This window comes from Leishmania martiniquensis, chromosome 5 (genome assembly GCF_017916325.1).
Source record: "Leishmania martiniquensis isolate LSCM1 chromosome 5, whole genome shotgun sequence".
In the NCBI taxonomy this organism is placed as follows: Eukaryota; Euglenozoa; class Kinetoplastea; order Trypanosomatida; family Trypanosomatidae; genus Leishmania; species Leishmania martiniquensis.
In genome coordinates, this window is record NC_090140.1 from 21,384 (window position 1) to 34,943 (window position 13,560).

The 13,560-nt window shown below is 56.5% G+C and overlaps 5 protein-coding genes across 5 annotated transcripts; all 5 read left to right on the top strand.

Annotated features, from left to right (window-relative positions):
* Window positions 1-1,170: 1,170 nt before the first annotated feature.
* Window positions 1,171-3,672, top strand: LSCM1_07682 (uncharacterized protein; the record flags this gene model as incomplete). Its single annotated transcript, XM_067325044.1, has 1 exon — window positions 1,171-3,672. One exon carries the CDS (start codon window positions 1,171-1,173, stop codon window positions 3,670-3,672), a length of 2,502 nt encoding a protein of 833 aa, XP_067181249.1.
* Window positions 3,673-5,721: 2,049 nt separating this feature from the next.
* Window positions 5,722-5,997, top strand: LSCM1_07683 (uncharacterized protein; the record flags this gene model as incomplete). Its single annotated transcript, XM_067325045.1, has 1 exon — window positions 5,722-5,997. One exon carries the CDS (start codon window positions 5,722-5,724, stop codon window positions 5,995-5,997), a length of 276 nt encoding a protein of 91 aa, XP_067181250.1.
* A 918-nt stretch (window positions 5,998-6,915) lies between these two features.
* LSCM1_07684 (uncharacterized protein) lies at window positions 6,916-7,524 on the top strand (the record flags this gene model as incomplete). Its single annotated transcript, XM_067325046.1, has 1 exon — window positions 6,916-7,524. One exon carries the CDS (start codon window positions 6,916-6,918, stop codon window positions 7,522-7,524), a length of 609 nt encoding a protein of 202 aa, XP_067181251.1.
* A 1,323-nt stretch (window positions 7,525-8,847) lies between these two features.
* On the top strand, window positions 8,848-9,387 carry LSCM1_07685 (uncharacterized protein; the record flags this gene model as incomplete). Its single annotated transcript, XM_067325047.1, has 1 exon — window positions 8,848-9,387. One exon carries the CDS (start codon window positions 8,848-8,850, stop codon window positions 9,385-9,387), a length of 540 nt encoding a protein of 179 aa, XP_067181252.1.
* A 1,867-nt stretch (window positions 9,388-11,254) lies between these two features.
* LSCM1_07686 (uncharacterized protein) lies at window positions 11,255-13,168 on the top strand (the record flags this gene model as incomplete). The annotated part of the gene is made up of 1 exon (XM_067325048.1): window positions 11,255-13,168. The coding sequence occupies one exon, from the start codon at window positions 11,255-11,257 to the stop codon at window positions 13,166-13,168; it is 1,914 nt and encodes a 637-aa protein (XP_067181253.1).
* Between the last annotated feature and the right edge of the window lie 392 nt (window positions 13,169-13,560).

Genomic DNA, 13,560 nt, shown 5'->3' on the forward strand with positions numbered 1-13,560 from the left:
CTCGGCGAAGGATTTCAGGGAGAGAGAGGGGGGCACTTGGGGAAGGGTGGCAAGAGCCGTAACAAAGATGTGATCGAACGGCGCTGAAGAACCACTTTGTACTGTTTTCGTTCCATTGGGGTGTCTCCCCAGCCCTACGCTCGCTTACTACCTTCACGCGTCCTCGAGAGCTGTTGTTGGATAGCCGGTCTAGAGACACGGACGAGACGTGACGGAGTGGCGTTAACGATGTGTTTCATCCCCCTTTTCCGTCGCTTTCGCACACGTACGAAGAGGCGGTGCCATAGAGGAAATAGAAAGAAAAGACGTAATTCTCTTTATGTGCGTCTTTTCTTCTTTCTGCAGCTGCTGTTGGAGAGGGGTCGTGCGCGTGGACGTGCAGGTGTGCGCGGGTGCCCTGATGCTGGATGGTGGTAGGGCATCATAGGTTTGTGTCTCATTTTCTCACTCTCGCTGCGGATATCCAACCTAGATCCCAAGTGGATTTCTTCTTCGTTTGTTAGATACAGTCTTTTGAGCGACCTGCACGCAGTAGCGCACGAATGCGCAGGAGGACGGAAACGTGACTGTCATGCTGGTCGGTTGCGCTATGGGGAAGGAAAAGAAGCCCTGTAGAAAGATGGACATCTTTTTCCATGTTGCTCCCTCTTCCGCCACCGCCGCGTGTTGCGGTGGGGTATAGGATGTGGTAAGTTCAGCTCTTTCGCGGATGCTGCGTTCCTGCCGCTTCGCATAGCTGTACACTCATTTTTCATTCTCTTCGCCCGATTCTTTTTTTTTCCTTTCAACATTACTTTCTGCCAATAGAAAAGAAATCAGAAGGCGCCGGTGTGCGCTCTGCGGAGATACCAAAGCCTCTTTTTTCTCCACTTTTTCCGTCTGCTTCGATTCATTTTCACGGGTACTGAGAGCTGCTGAAATCGTTGGGACCAAGCAGGGCAAGCAATCTGATCAAGAGCACCAAAAGGAGGATACGGTAGGTGGCACAAAACACGACGGAGCAAGACAGCAGAATCGGACACTACAGCAACTGCCTGCATTGCCTCTGCTGTGGAGTGCTGGAGGGAGTGCTTTGCGGTTGCAATCACTCTCTTTCGCTTTGCCGCAAGTCTCTTTTCGAGCTCTAAAATTATTCTTTCTACGGGCTGGAGGATCCGTTGACTGTGCGCCATGACCGATTCCGTCATCCGCATCAAGCGGTACCAATACATCCACATCTTGGACAACAACACTAACGTCACTCGCACCATCTGCGGCCCCGTCGTCTACACACGGAAGGAGCATGAGACATGCCTGTTTGACCCGCGCCCGTGCGTGTCTGTGCCACCGCGTCACTACTGTGTTGTAAAGAATCCGTGCGTACGAAATGAGGCGGGGGCGATGGTGTTAGAGTCGTCGGGGCAGGTGAAGCTCCGCCTAGGCGACGCTGAGATCCGCTTCGAAGGTGAGCCTTTTCCCCTGTACCCTGGCGAAGAACTGGAGACCAAGGACGGACAGGGTGTGAGGAAGCTGCAGCTGATACCGCCCAACACGGGCCTCCACGTGCGATGCGTTCGCGACTTCAAAGACGCCGGCAAGCTTGTAGTAGCGGGCACCGAGTGGATGGTGCCTGGACCGCAAACTTACATTCCGCGTGTTGAGGTGGTGGTGGTGGAAGAAGTAAAGGCAATCGTCATTCATCCTAACAGCGCCTTGCTGTTGCAGGCGACTGTCGACTTCACCGATCGAGGTGGGGTGCCTCGGGTGGCGGGGGAAAAGTGGCTGGTGCGAACACTGGGTGCGTACCTTCCATCCGTGGAGGAAGCGGTCGTATCATTGATACAGGGTACTATACTCAGCGAGCTCAAGGCGCTGCGCCTCAGCGCAGTGCGCAGCTTCACCGATGTGTATGGGAAGGCGCGACGGGCAGGGGAGCAGTGGCAGGTGACACTGAAGGATGCGCCGGTGCACATCGTTGATGCTTATGAGACGAAGGTGGCCGACGTCGCCGCCGTCTCACTCAATGCGAAGGAGTACGTGATCATTCACCATCCCGTCGATGCCAGTGGGCACAACCGTTTTGGCGAGACGGTTGTGCGCCGTGGCGAGTGCACATTTTTCCTGCAGCCAGGGGAGACGATGCCGCGTGGCGTCGAGCAGGTGCTCGTTGTCGGGAAGGAAGAGGCGCTGCTGCTGGAGGCGGTCTCTGAGTACCATGACAGAGGTGAGAGGCGACAGCCGGGCAGTCGATGGATGGTGCGCGGCCCCTGTGAGTACACGCCCACAAACGAAGTGAAGCTGTTGGAGCACCGGCGCGTGATGGCACTGGACAAAAACGAGGGCATTTACGTGATGAACACGACAACGGGCGAGGTGCGTGCAGTTATTGGCAAGCCGTACATGCTGGACGTGAACGAGGTGCTGTGGGAGAAGCACCTGCCGCTTGCTGTCGAGGAGCTCCTCGAGTCCCCAAACGGGAGCATCCAAACTAGCGAGCGCAATCCAGCCTTCGTCAGTCACCGTGAAAAGTACCGGATTGTTCGTTTTAACGTACAGCACAATGCTGCCGTGCAGATCTACGACTACCGCAAGAAGCAGCCGCGCATTGTGCTAGGCCCTAACCTTGTCATGCTGGCCCCGCATGAAGAGTTCACTGTGCTTTCACTTAGTGGTGGCGCACCAAAGGTGCCGAACTCGCTGCAGTCGCTGCAGCTCTTTCTCGGGCCGCGCTTCTCCAGCGACACCATTGTTGTGGAGACTTCCGATCATGCTCGACTACGCCTTCGACTCTCGTACAACTGGTACTTCGACATCGATCGCACCAACCCCAGTCAGAGAACGTTCTCAGTACCGGACTTCATCGGCGACTGCTGCAAGACCATCGCCAGCCGTGTGCGCGGCGCCGTCGCTGCCGAGGACTTCGACTCTTTCCACCGTAACTCTGCCAAGGTCATTCGCACTGCTGTTTTTGGTGTCGACGAGACTGGTGATACGAAGAAGAATCTTCGCTTCAACGCAAACGACTTTGTGGTGACGAACATCGACGTTCAGTCGTCGGAGCCGACGGATGAGAAGACGCGAGACAGCTTGCAGAAGTCCGTGCAGCTCGCGATTGAAATCACGACCAAGTCGCAAGAAGCAGCTGCACGTCATGGCAACGAGCTGAAGGATCAGGAGGCCAAAGGGCAGCTGGAGCGCCAAAAACTCATCGACAAGATCGAAGTGGAGAACGCAAGGACAAAGTGGCTGGAGCTGCAGGCACAGAGCGAAGCGGTGCAGGCGAGTGGGCAGTCCGTCGCGGAGGCGAGTGCGCGCGCAGAAGCTCTACTCATCGAGGTGCGATCTGAGCTACAGCAGGCGGAGATGCGGGCGAAAGCTTACCGCATTTCCGCTGAAGCAGAGCTGCAGAAGCTGCAGCAGAGGCAAGAGCTGGAGCTTGAGTACACCCGGAGACAGAATGAGATGGATGTCGCCAAAGCACGAGCGGCGGCGGAAGCGGAGGCGGAGAAAGTGAGGCGCATGGTCGAAGCCATTGGCCGTGACACGCTGGTTGCCATCGCACGCGCAGGTCCCGAGACGCAGGTGAAGCTGCTGGGGAGCCTTGGCCTCAAGGGCTACCTCATCACCGATGGGAACAGCCCAATAAATTTGTTTGGCGCTGCGCAAGGAATGATCGGCGAGCCTAAGAAGTGATGAAGCTGCCACTGCAACATGCCTTTCTGACCGGACGTTCCAAGGGGAACCGTATGGCACTTTGCGGGCATTCGCTACGGCGTTGTGTCCTCTCGGCACGACGCACAGAGGGGCGCAGGCCATTTCTTCTTGCCTCACTCGTTGGTGGGGCGGGAAGATTCTTTTTCGCTCCCAATTTACCCGCGCTGACTTTTGGTACCGCTCCTGAAAGGCTCCTTGCGTTTTGTCCACGACGGCATGCGCTGTCTGCTTTGTGTGCCCCCTTCTTCGCTTATTCAGAGTCACGTCGTACGATTCGCCGAAGAGCTGAGAGCGCAGGTGAGGGCAAGCGCGCGGGTACGCACACCCCGTGAACGGTATCTTCATCGTGGTGTGTAATTTTTGTGCCTGGCTGATTCGCGCTTCTCTTTGTCCTGTGCTCGATCTCTTCACATCTGCAGTTGTCTCGGCTGCTGTGCATCGTTTTCCTTCAAAAGCTGATTTTGTTTGACGACTTCAGGGCCCTTTTCTCATCTCTGTGTGTGCGCGCGTATGTGGCTGAGGTGGGTTCTTCCCATTTCTCAACACTCTCTTTACGAGCTCACTGTGGCCCATGGGCTGCCTCTGCCTTTCGCGCCCGCTTTCTTTCAGCCTTCAGCGTGGGATTCGGCAGATGCCGCAGGGGCACCAAGAACAAACAGAGGCGTCGTCTTTTCATCGGCACGCACATGCAATCATAAAGATTCTTCGTGTGTTTTAATATGCTTGCGCCGTCAAGAGGCAGCGCACTTTTCACCGTAGCCATGAATAGCAGTGAAGCCGAAGTCGATTCCCGCAAGTCAGCAAAGAGGATCTCGGCGCTGCAGCGGCGTTGCCTCAAAACATCTGTGCTGCGCATGCGCATCGCTCAGTCCTCGCGAAAAGTCGCAAATTCGTGTACTTTGTGTACGCCTCGCTGCGAGGGCGACTCCGATGGCGAGAGGGAGGACACACGCATGCCTTCGTGCGCGTGGTGTTTTTTTTGGGGGGCCGAGAGCCCCCTCGGCGAGGAAGCCGAGCAGCACCCCCGATCCGTGCGAATGCCGAGTGACCTCTGGTGACGCAGGGCCAGGTGCCGACGGGGGTGGGGAGGTCCGTGCAGCCCATCGCCACCGATGTGCGATGCCGGCCCCTGAATGGCCCTCGGTGGGAGTTGCCTGCAGCAGCGGACCCGCTTGTGCCACCCCGGGGGAGGGAGGGAGGGGGTGCATCGCGTGGCGACCGGCAGAGTGTGAGCAGTTGTGAGGCGACCCGCGGAGCGAGGGCGACTGGGTGGGTCGCGTGAGGGGCGGTGGGGGGAGGGCGTGCTTCATCGCAGAGTGTTGTCTGTCTGATGGAGCACGCCAGTGTGAAATATGGTGTGAGAGTTGCGCTTTTACCCGCGATGTAAAGGCGTATCTGTGGTATCGTAGTAGGCCATGCCGACGGCCGAAGAAAGGAGGAGATATACATGCTGGCATGCATGCACAATTGTGCGTCAGTCGGAATGGCCATGAGTAAAGGAAGTCGTGCACGAAGGGAGCGAATGCTCTGTTACGTGAAGTGTCTCCGCACAGTGGGCCCGATGATGATGCGCATTGCATATTTTATGGCTTTCCATTCGTTCGCATCCCACTCCACTCTTCCCTCCTCTCTCTTCTCAATACGTACTCACTGCTGGAGACGTTGCGCAGGAGCACACAAGAGGAGCGTCACTGAAGAAGCGACAGGTACAGCAGAGCAGTTAGGTCATCGCATCGTCGAAAGAAGCCGGCGGGAAAAGGGACGACTGACCGTTTTTTTTTGCTCTGTATCTGACCACTCCAAGCAGCGATCGCGGAGCGCCCGCTGATTCCCAAAGGTGTGTGCGTGTGTGGTTGGGGGGACTCTTGTGTGCCTTTTTGGCAGAAAACAGAGGGCTTCTCGGTGATTCGAAAGCGCGTCAGCTGTTCGACTCGACAGGCGCCGGCGCCATCGCATCACTTTTACTCCTTCGTGCTGCTTTTATATACATCATTGTTTCGAGTGCTGATTGCACGGAAGAGCATCATCATGCCGCTAAAGTACTCTGAGATGTCTTACAATGCAGACATGCCAAAAGATATGATCCAAGAGGCGCAAAACGTCATCATCGAAGCTTTCGAGACGGAGTACCTCGAGAACGCCGTAGCGACGCACATCAAGCGTGAGTTTGTGAAGAAGTACAAGGGAGTGTGGCACTGCGTGGTAGGCAAGAACTTTGGCTCCTTCGTTACGCACGAAATGAAAGGCTATATCTATGTCACATGGGGACAAATTTCGATCCTGCTGTGGAAAACCGTCACCTGAGGATGTGCCCATCCGTGCCTCTCCATTTCGTGTTTCCGCTCGACCAGTCGGCGGCGCTTTTCAGCGGCGGTTGCGGCGGCAGCAATCGCGCCAAAGCACACAGCTGAAGATAGATGTACATTAAAGGCTGTGCGGTGACGCGAAGCGGCGAAGAGAGAGAAAGATTCTGTGAAGGCGTTGCAAAGTAGCGCAGCATTCCTCACGAGCACCTCACCCTTCTTGTCTTTAACCATGCGGTTTTGCACAGCTTCCTTCGCGTCGTCCGCCATCCCAGCTGCAACGGTTGTTCTGGTTGGCGACGAGGAGGAAAAATAGGCAACAGAGATACCCATGCAGCGATTTGCTCAAGTCTGTAGGGAAGAGGGAGTGCAAAGGAACCTACTGAGCCGGTGACGGGTGGCATCTAGCACATTCGCTGGAGGCTCTCGCGCACGTGTGCACCCTGCCAGGTGGCAATGTGGAGCATGTGTGTTTGTCTCTCTCAGCGGCCTCACGACTCAAGACGGGTGTGCGTTGTCTTTGCGCCGCAAATCGCAAGAGCGTGGGCGATATCAAAGAAGATCGGTGGAGTGATGGTGGCACACGGTCACCTTGCCTGATGGAGCAGCGGAGCCAGACCTCTGTGGAGACTCTTTGATGGCGCTGTTGCTCACCTTTGGATGCTTTGTCACGCTGTTGGCAATGCACTCCTGCTGTGCACTCTCGCTGCGAACGCCAGCTGTTCGCGTCTGCTTGTCTCACTGAATCTTTCCCATTTTCTTTCTCGACTCACGTGGGCTTTGTGTGTCCCACTGCTCCCTACCCCAATCGCCCACCAGACACCACCTCTAGCACTAGCGCACGCACTTCCTACCTCACGCCACAAGGTAGCTGGGCTATCTCCCATACACAGAAGCCCACATTCAAGGACTACAAAGAATGGGTGGCAAGTTCCGCGGCGACGTTGGCAAGCTCTCCAAGCCAAAAAAGAGCAAGGCAGCCAAGCGGGCTAAGAGCAAGAAGGTGGTCTCCCTCGTGAAGCGAAGTCCCAAGTTAGCGCAGGATACTCTGCAAAGCCGCATCGCTGAGCTCACTAGCAGCGGCAGCGCTGCGCGTGCTTGCATTGGCGTGTCGAAGCCTAACAAGGCAGCGGCCTCTTCCTCCTCAGTGAAGGTTCAAGTAGTCAAAGCGGCATTAGAGGTCGTAGGGAAGCGAAAGCGAGAGCGAGTGGTGCCAGAGAAGGACGCGCCGGTGCAGCGAAGCACTGCAGAGGCGGTCGGTCTGAAGATTTTGCACCAGGCCGTCAAGAGTCAGAGTCACGGTCGGCTGCTACCTCATCAAAGCCGTCACGACTACGAGTATCGCCTCCGCTCTGTAGCTACCATGGGCGTGGTGCAGCTGTTCAACTCACTAGCGCAGTCCAGAAAGGCGAGCGCAGCTCTAGACAGAGAGGAGGCGAAGATGACGTCTGACAAGGTGATGGAAAAGAAACAAATAGCGTCGAAGGAAGCCTTTTTGGCGGCATTACGCCATCCACGAGAGTGCTGAGCCTTTTTGCAATGGAAGGCGTGCGCACCTTTCTGTGCTCCGCATGCGTGTGCGCTTTCTGCGTTCCTGCCGCTCTGCTCCGTTTTCCGTACTCTCTTCTCCCCCTCTTTCGCTTTGTGTGGACCGGTTGTCTTCCACGGCTTCGGAACGCACAGAATAAGTAAGGGTACAGATGGGAAAGCGGAAGAGAAGAGGGAGAGATTTCATCACGTGTAATGTTCAGGGGTCCGGCAGTTACAGTGGCTCTGTCAGGCTCGCGCTCTGTCGGTATGTGTGCTCACTGCTTAACCTTTAATGAGGGCACATTGACGCGTACGTACAAGCGCAAACACTAGACCGGGACGGGGCGTGGAGGCGGCATCGTATGCGTGCGGCGACGTATGATGATACCCTTGACGCTGCGCTCACTCCCACCTTCCTCCTTCTCCTATAGCCACATGTGACCGCCTGGTGTATTGTGCAACTGAACGGTCACTTAGGCAACCGGAGGGCATGCTGCTGTGTCGCGGTGGCCAAAAGTGAGCAGCTGTGCTGCTGTCCCGTCACCACTTTGCCCCGTGTGCACGCGACCATTATCGGTCATTCAATAGTTGCCTGTGGTTTACTCATGTCGTCGACATGACCGCTGGCACCGAACGCAGCTATTTCCTCCTCTGTGCTCTTCCCCTTGCCTCATCTTGTCTTTCTCTTGTGTCTCGCCACCACCACTTCATAAACTGCCCATGCGTGTGTGGGCTGTTTTTTGTGAGCGGCTTGCCTCTTTCCTCGTTCTCTTGGTGCTTGCGCCTGCTGTGCATAAATGTTTGCGGGGCACGGGGGGTGGGGGCAAATCTGCTGCTGCGTATGATCCGTGTCACGGCCTGTTATTGTCCGGTAGTTTGGCGCTGCCAGGTGCTTCGCCCTCCTGCAGTCGCTCACCGTCTTCACTTTCGTTTCGCGGTACTCGGGCCCCTGCGCATCATATTGATTTATCACCGACAACTGTTTGCTATCCCCCTCCCCTCCCCCATACACACACACACACGGCTGACAGCTGTTTCGACCTTCTAATACCGCTGCATTAGAGAGGCCCATTGCACTTCGCATAACGGACGTGTTCCAGTCACCCATAAACCTCCACTGACCTTATTTTCCTTATTACTGCTGCTGCTTCACTAGTTGCTGGCCATCAACTAGAGTCTATTTCTTTGCTGTATTTGCTGTGCGGGCGACTCTGCTGCCGTGCGCCATTCTTCTCACCCGCCTTCCTTCTTACCGCCACCTTCTCCTCACTTTCCTCTCGTCTTTTCCCCGCGCGTGCTCTGATCCCCTCTCTGCCCAATCATGTATCGCCCAAACGTGTGCGTTTTCCTCTTTAATGAGAGGGTGGAGTTCCTGGGGTGCCAGCGTATGAAGACAGACCACTTCCAATGTGTGCAGGGTGGGATCGAGGCCAGTGACGTTGACATCATCTTGGCGGCGCTGAGAGAGGTGGAGGAGGAGATCGGACTCAAGCCGGAAGACCTGACTTTCGTCCAGGAGATCCCGCCGCCAAACGGGAACCCGATGAACTTCGCCTACACCCTCACCGCCAACGCCAACCTGCGCCGCTTTGGCTATATCGGCCAGAAACAGCGTATTCTGCTCTTCTTCACACCCTCTGAAAACATATCGAAAGTAGTTCTCATCCCTCCCCCTGAGCTGAACGCCTCGCAGGAGTTCCGGAAGGTGGAGTGGATGCCGATCGAACAGCTCATAGCGAAGTCGCTGCCGGAGAAGGCGCACATTTTCAAGGCGGTCGGGGAAGTGGCGCCAGGTATTGCCCGCTCCTTTCTAAAGAAGAAGGGGCTCGTCGTGGAGCCGAAGGAGTCGGCCAAATATTAGTAGACGCGCGCGAGAGAGCGAGGAGCCCGAACTGTATAGATGTGAGCATATCTACGGCATAGCCTTGGAGCTGGCGCACGCCGCTCCCCTTAAGTGCAGCACTTGTGCTTCCTCGCTCTTTGTGCAGTCCCCGCGACGAAACCGACCGCGCCCTTTCACAAGAAAAATGAGGGGCGATAATGACTTGTAGAGTGCAACAGTTGAAAAGGTATGTAGGCGATACCCCCACCCGTTTCTACTCCGCACTCCCTTCCCGAGAGGCACATGCAGATACACGCATGCACATGCGCCCATGCTGGCGCAGGTGAGTGTGGACTGGAGCACCGCTTTGTGTAGCAGCTCGACCTGCACGGGAGCAAGTTGGCAGAACCGCGGAAAAGCATCAACACGTTCCCTTGTTTGCCTTCTTCGTAGGAGCAAGGGTGGGGAGGGGGGAGCGCGCCTCTCTCACTTCAGGACGCCTCAAGGCAGCGGGCGTGTGTGGCAGCGCTAGGCACATGGTGTCCTCGGTAATGTATCTGTTTCGCGGGTGCAGCTCCATTCTGTCCACGCGTCTCTCATCCCTTCCACTCACCTGTGCGTCTCCCCTCCTTCCTTTGCGATCTCGTCCTATGTACGCTCACATGGGCGCATCCGCTCCCTCCCATGTGCTCACACGCGCCCCTCCAACGCATCATGGTGCACCTCCATTTACGCACCCACCTCACTCTATGTGCGCCGTCAACGTATGTATGAACGATGAACTGCCATCGCCGCTTTTCGTTTCCGAACGGAAGATTTCTCTTTCTCATCTCTTGCTCTCCACCTCTCTTTTCGGAGGCGTCATTGGCTCGCTCCCAGCTCCGCCGTCGCTACTCCTCTTCCTGCCCACATCTTGTTGGCTTTTTTTCTCAAACACGATTCACTGCATCAAGTGTGTGTTGCCGCCTGTGAGCCCTGAGTTTTTCAAGGCCTCCTATTCGCAGCGCAGAGAGGACCGCAACACAGACAGCCGCGTCCTCCATTGCTACCTCTATCTCTTGCCTTCCTCGTCCGTGCCCGCACCCTCGCAAAGCCACCCGTCCTCTTGCGCAGCAACGCCACGCACCGCTGTCCCTATTTCCGTGGCTATCTCTTGTTTTTGTTGCCCAGGAAAAATTCTTGCAAGATACATCGTCGCTGATAACGCGTGCACATTACATACACGTTGCGCGCTGCCCGGCGCTACCTTCCATATCACCACTCTAAAGCTTCATTTCTCACATAGAGGCATCATTCATCTACACACGGCCATCTTCCCAGGAGCAGAGGACGAAAGAAAAAGGGCAAGAAGACCGATCACACGCCTCCTTCCACCCTCCCTCTCCCTTCCCCTCTCCCTTCCCCCCCCTCTCTCTCTGCCTGTATGTTGACTGGAGCAAACTAGTGCGGAATCATTTGGATACGCTCAGCAGACGTCCTCTGCTCACCTCTTCGTTCGCTCTGTACCTTTGGTTTGACGCCATCTTTTGAATTTTTCGCTCTGTTTGCGCAGCACATTTCGATTTATTCCCCTCTTTTTTTTTTGCTTGTTCATTGCGCGCTTGCAGTCGGCTTGGAGGCTTTGCTTGCGTATCGGCTGCTTCCACGGCTGCTGCTCGCCCTGTCTCCGTTTGAGCTGACAGCCCATCGACGAAGTTAGCTTTTCTCATTAGTGCTGTGGAGGTGCAGCTACTTTCTGGCTGTCAGTCAAATACCGGAAGGAAATTCGAGGGAGGACTGGCGCCCTACCGCAGGAGTCCCTTTTTTTTTGTTGCGTGCTCAGTCCCCGGAGCATCGTCTTCGTAGTCGCAAAGAAGAACGGCTTCATCTCTCTTTTTTCCGCGCACTTTCGTCGCGCCCCTGCGTGATGGATCCTCCCCATGTTCCTCAGTCGCCGCAGCAGGCGCCAATCGAGGGGCCTGGTGGCCACCACCCCACCGTGGCGCTGCGTACTGAGTCCTCCATCTCACTGGAGATCATTCAGTCCGTCACAATCAACCGTGAGAAACTCTCTGAGTGGCACCATAAGATTCGCGCGAAGCTCTTCCCAATGGTATCCGGCTTCTTCGTGCGCTGCCGTGTGGAGGACTCTGTGGACGGTCGGGCTCTGTACAAAGTCGGCCGCATCAAAAACCTGAAGCCGGACTGGTCGGTCGAGTTGGACCTCCTCACCACTGATGAGATTCGGGCCGGCCGGAACAACACCAATTACGACTGCATCAGCAATGCTAAGCTGTCTGCCGCCGAGTGCAATGCGTGGCTTTCCCGCGTGTCGCCGGACTTGTTGCCGGATATTACCTCCACCATCTACCGTATGGAGGAGCGCATGCACATGCTGGAGTCTGTCATCTTAGCCGAACCAGCCTTCCACAGCCGCCGCCGTGATGACCGCCGCCGTGATGAGCAGGCCACATCCAGCGCCCCACAGCTTCCAGAGAAGTACGTTTTTTCCCAGAACGTTCTGCTGTGCGAGGACGATTACGTCAGCCTGCCGCAGACGGTCACAATTGTGGATCTCTTTCAGAACGCGGTGGGTCCGAAGGGTGTGGCCGAGCCGGACACCCCACGGGCCGGCTGCGCGCCGAACACGCGCTCCCGCGTCGGCGACGAGGCGGTGGCGAGCCACAGCACAATGATGCAGCTGCAGGATATGCGCAACTACATGAACTCGCCAACGCAGCCACCAGTCGACCCGACGCGGCTGATCGACATGATCCGTCGAGCCGCCAACCCGTCGCACAACAGCTTCACCTACGACAACCTCCCGGACTTCTGCAAGCTGGTCATCTCCGTGTGCAGTATGTGCCGCGAGGTGGTGGCGAAGGAGCCTCTGTTCGTGCACCTCAAGTCTCCCATTACCGTTTTTGGCGATATTCACGGCAACTTTGCAGATATGGGCTACTTCCTGGAAAAGGTGATCGCCTTTGATGACGTGACGCTCAAGTACACGATGCAGAACCTTCTGTTTCTCGGCGACTACGTCGACCGCGGCGTCTTTTCCCTGGAGTGTGTCATGTATCTGTTTGCCTTGAAGGTGATTAACCCCACCAAGGTGACGCTGCTCCGCGGTAACCACGAGTCGCCCGAGGTGAACGGAGATATGGATGTGTACGGCTACAGCTCTTTCAAGTATCAGTGCCTCGACAAGTTCGGCCGAGACCGCGGTATGGACGTCTGGGTGGCGGTTAATGAAGTGTTCCAGTACCTGCCGGTGATCGCCGACATTGACAAGAAGATCTTCTGCGTTCACGGCGGCCTGCCGCAGTACTCGGGCGGCGAAGACAAGCGCCTCGAGATTCTCTCTGACCCGAGTTTCCCACGCATTCCTGTCGTGCAGTGTGCTGACCCAACCAACGTGGCACAGCGCATGATGATAAACGACTTGCTCTGGTCTGACCCTGCGCCGCCAGACCAGCAGCTCGACCGCTACGGCTTTGGTCCCAACCCCCGCGGCCCGGATATCAAGACCTTCGGCTCCCGTGCAGTGGATATGTTCTGTGAGCGGTACAACTACCAGTACATTTTTCGTGCGCACCAGGAGAAGGCGGATGGACTACGGTTGTCCGACAACGCCCGTGTCGTTACTATCTTCTCCACCTCTGACTATGCCGGGCACCAGAACGGTGCGGGCTGCATTTTTGTGGCCAATGGGAAAATGCGTATGGCTATCAAGAAGCCGCAGCGGCAGGAGCTCCAGCGAGACGCAAAGGGAACAGTGTCGCCGCGCACGCTCTCCAAGAGCGCGCCTGGTTTTGTTGTGCGAATGAAAAAGCCGCAGTGACGCTCTCCTCACCGGGTACCGCATGGCGGAGAGCGACAAGGGAGAGGGGGGAGGGGAGGGGTGGGAGGGCAGGCAAAAGACGCTTTGGCGCGCGTTCGACGTTTTTTTTCTTTGGCCTGCGTGGGGTCGTTGGAGAGTGCGCGGCTACGTCACATCGAAGGAAGAAGGCGACAGTGTTGCCACTCAGCCGTCCTCAATACTTGCGCTCCTATGCGCATACAGTCACGCCTACGGCTGCTCTTCCTCCTCCGTCTCCGTTGCCACACAGGCATGAGCAGGGGGGGGGCGCTCACGCGCTGGTCTCGCCGCCGGGTGATATCACTGCATTCTGTTTTAGCTCTAATGTTTTTTTTTGCCTCTCCTCCTCCTCTCGATTTTTCACTCTTCAAGAC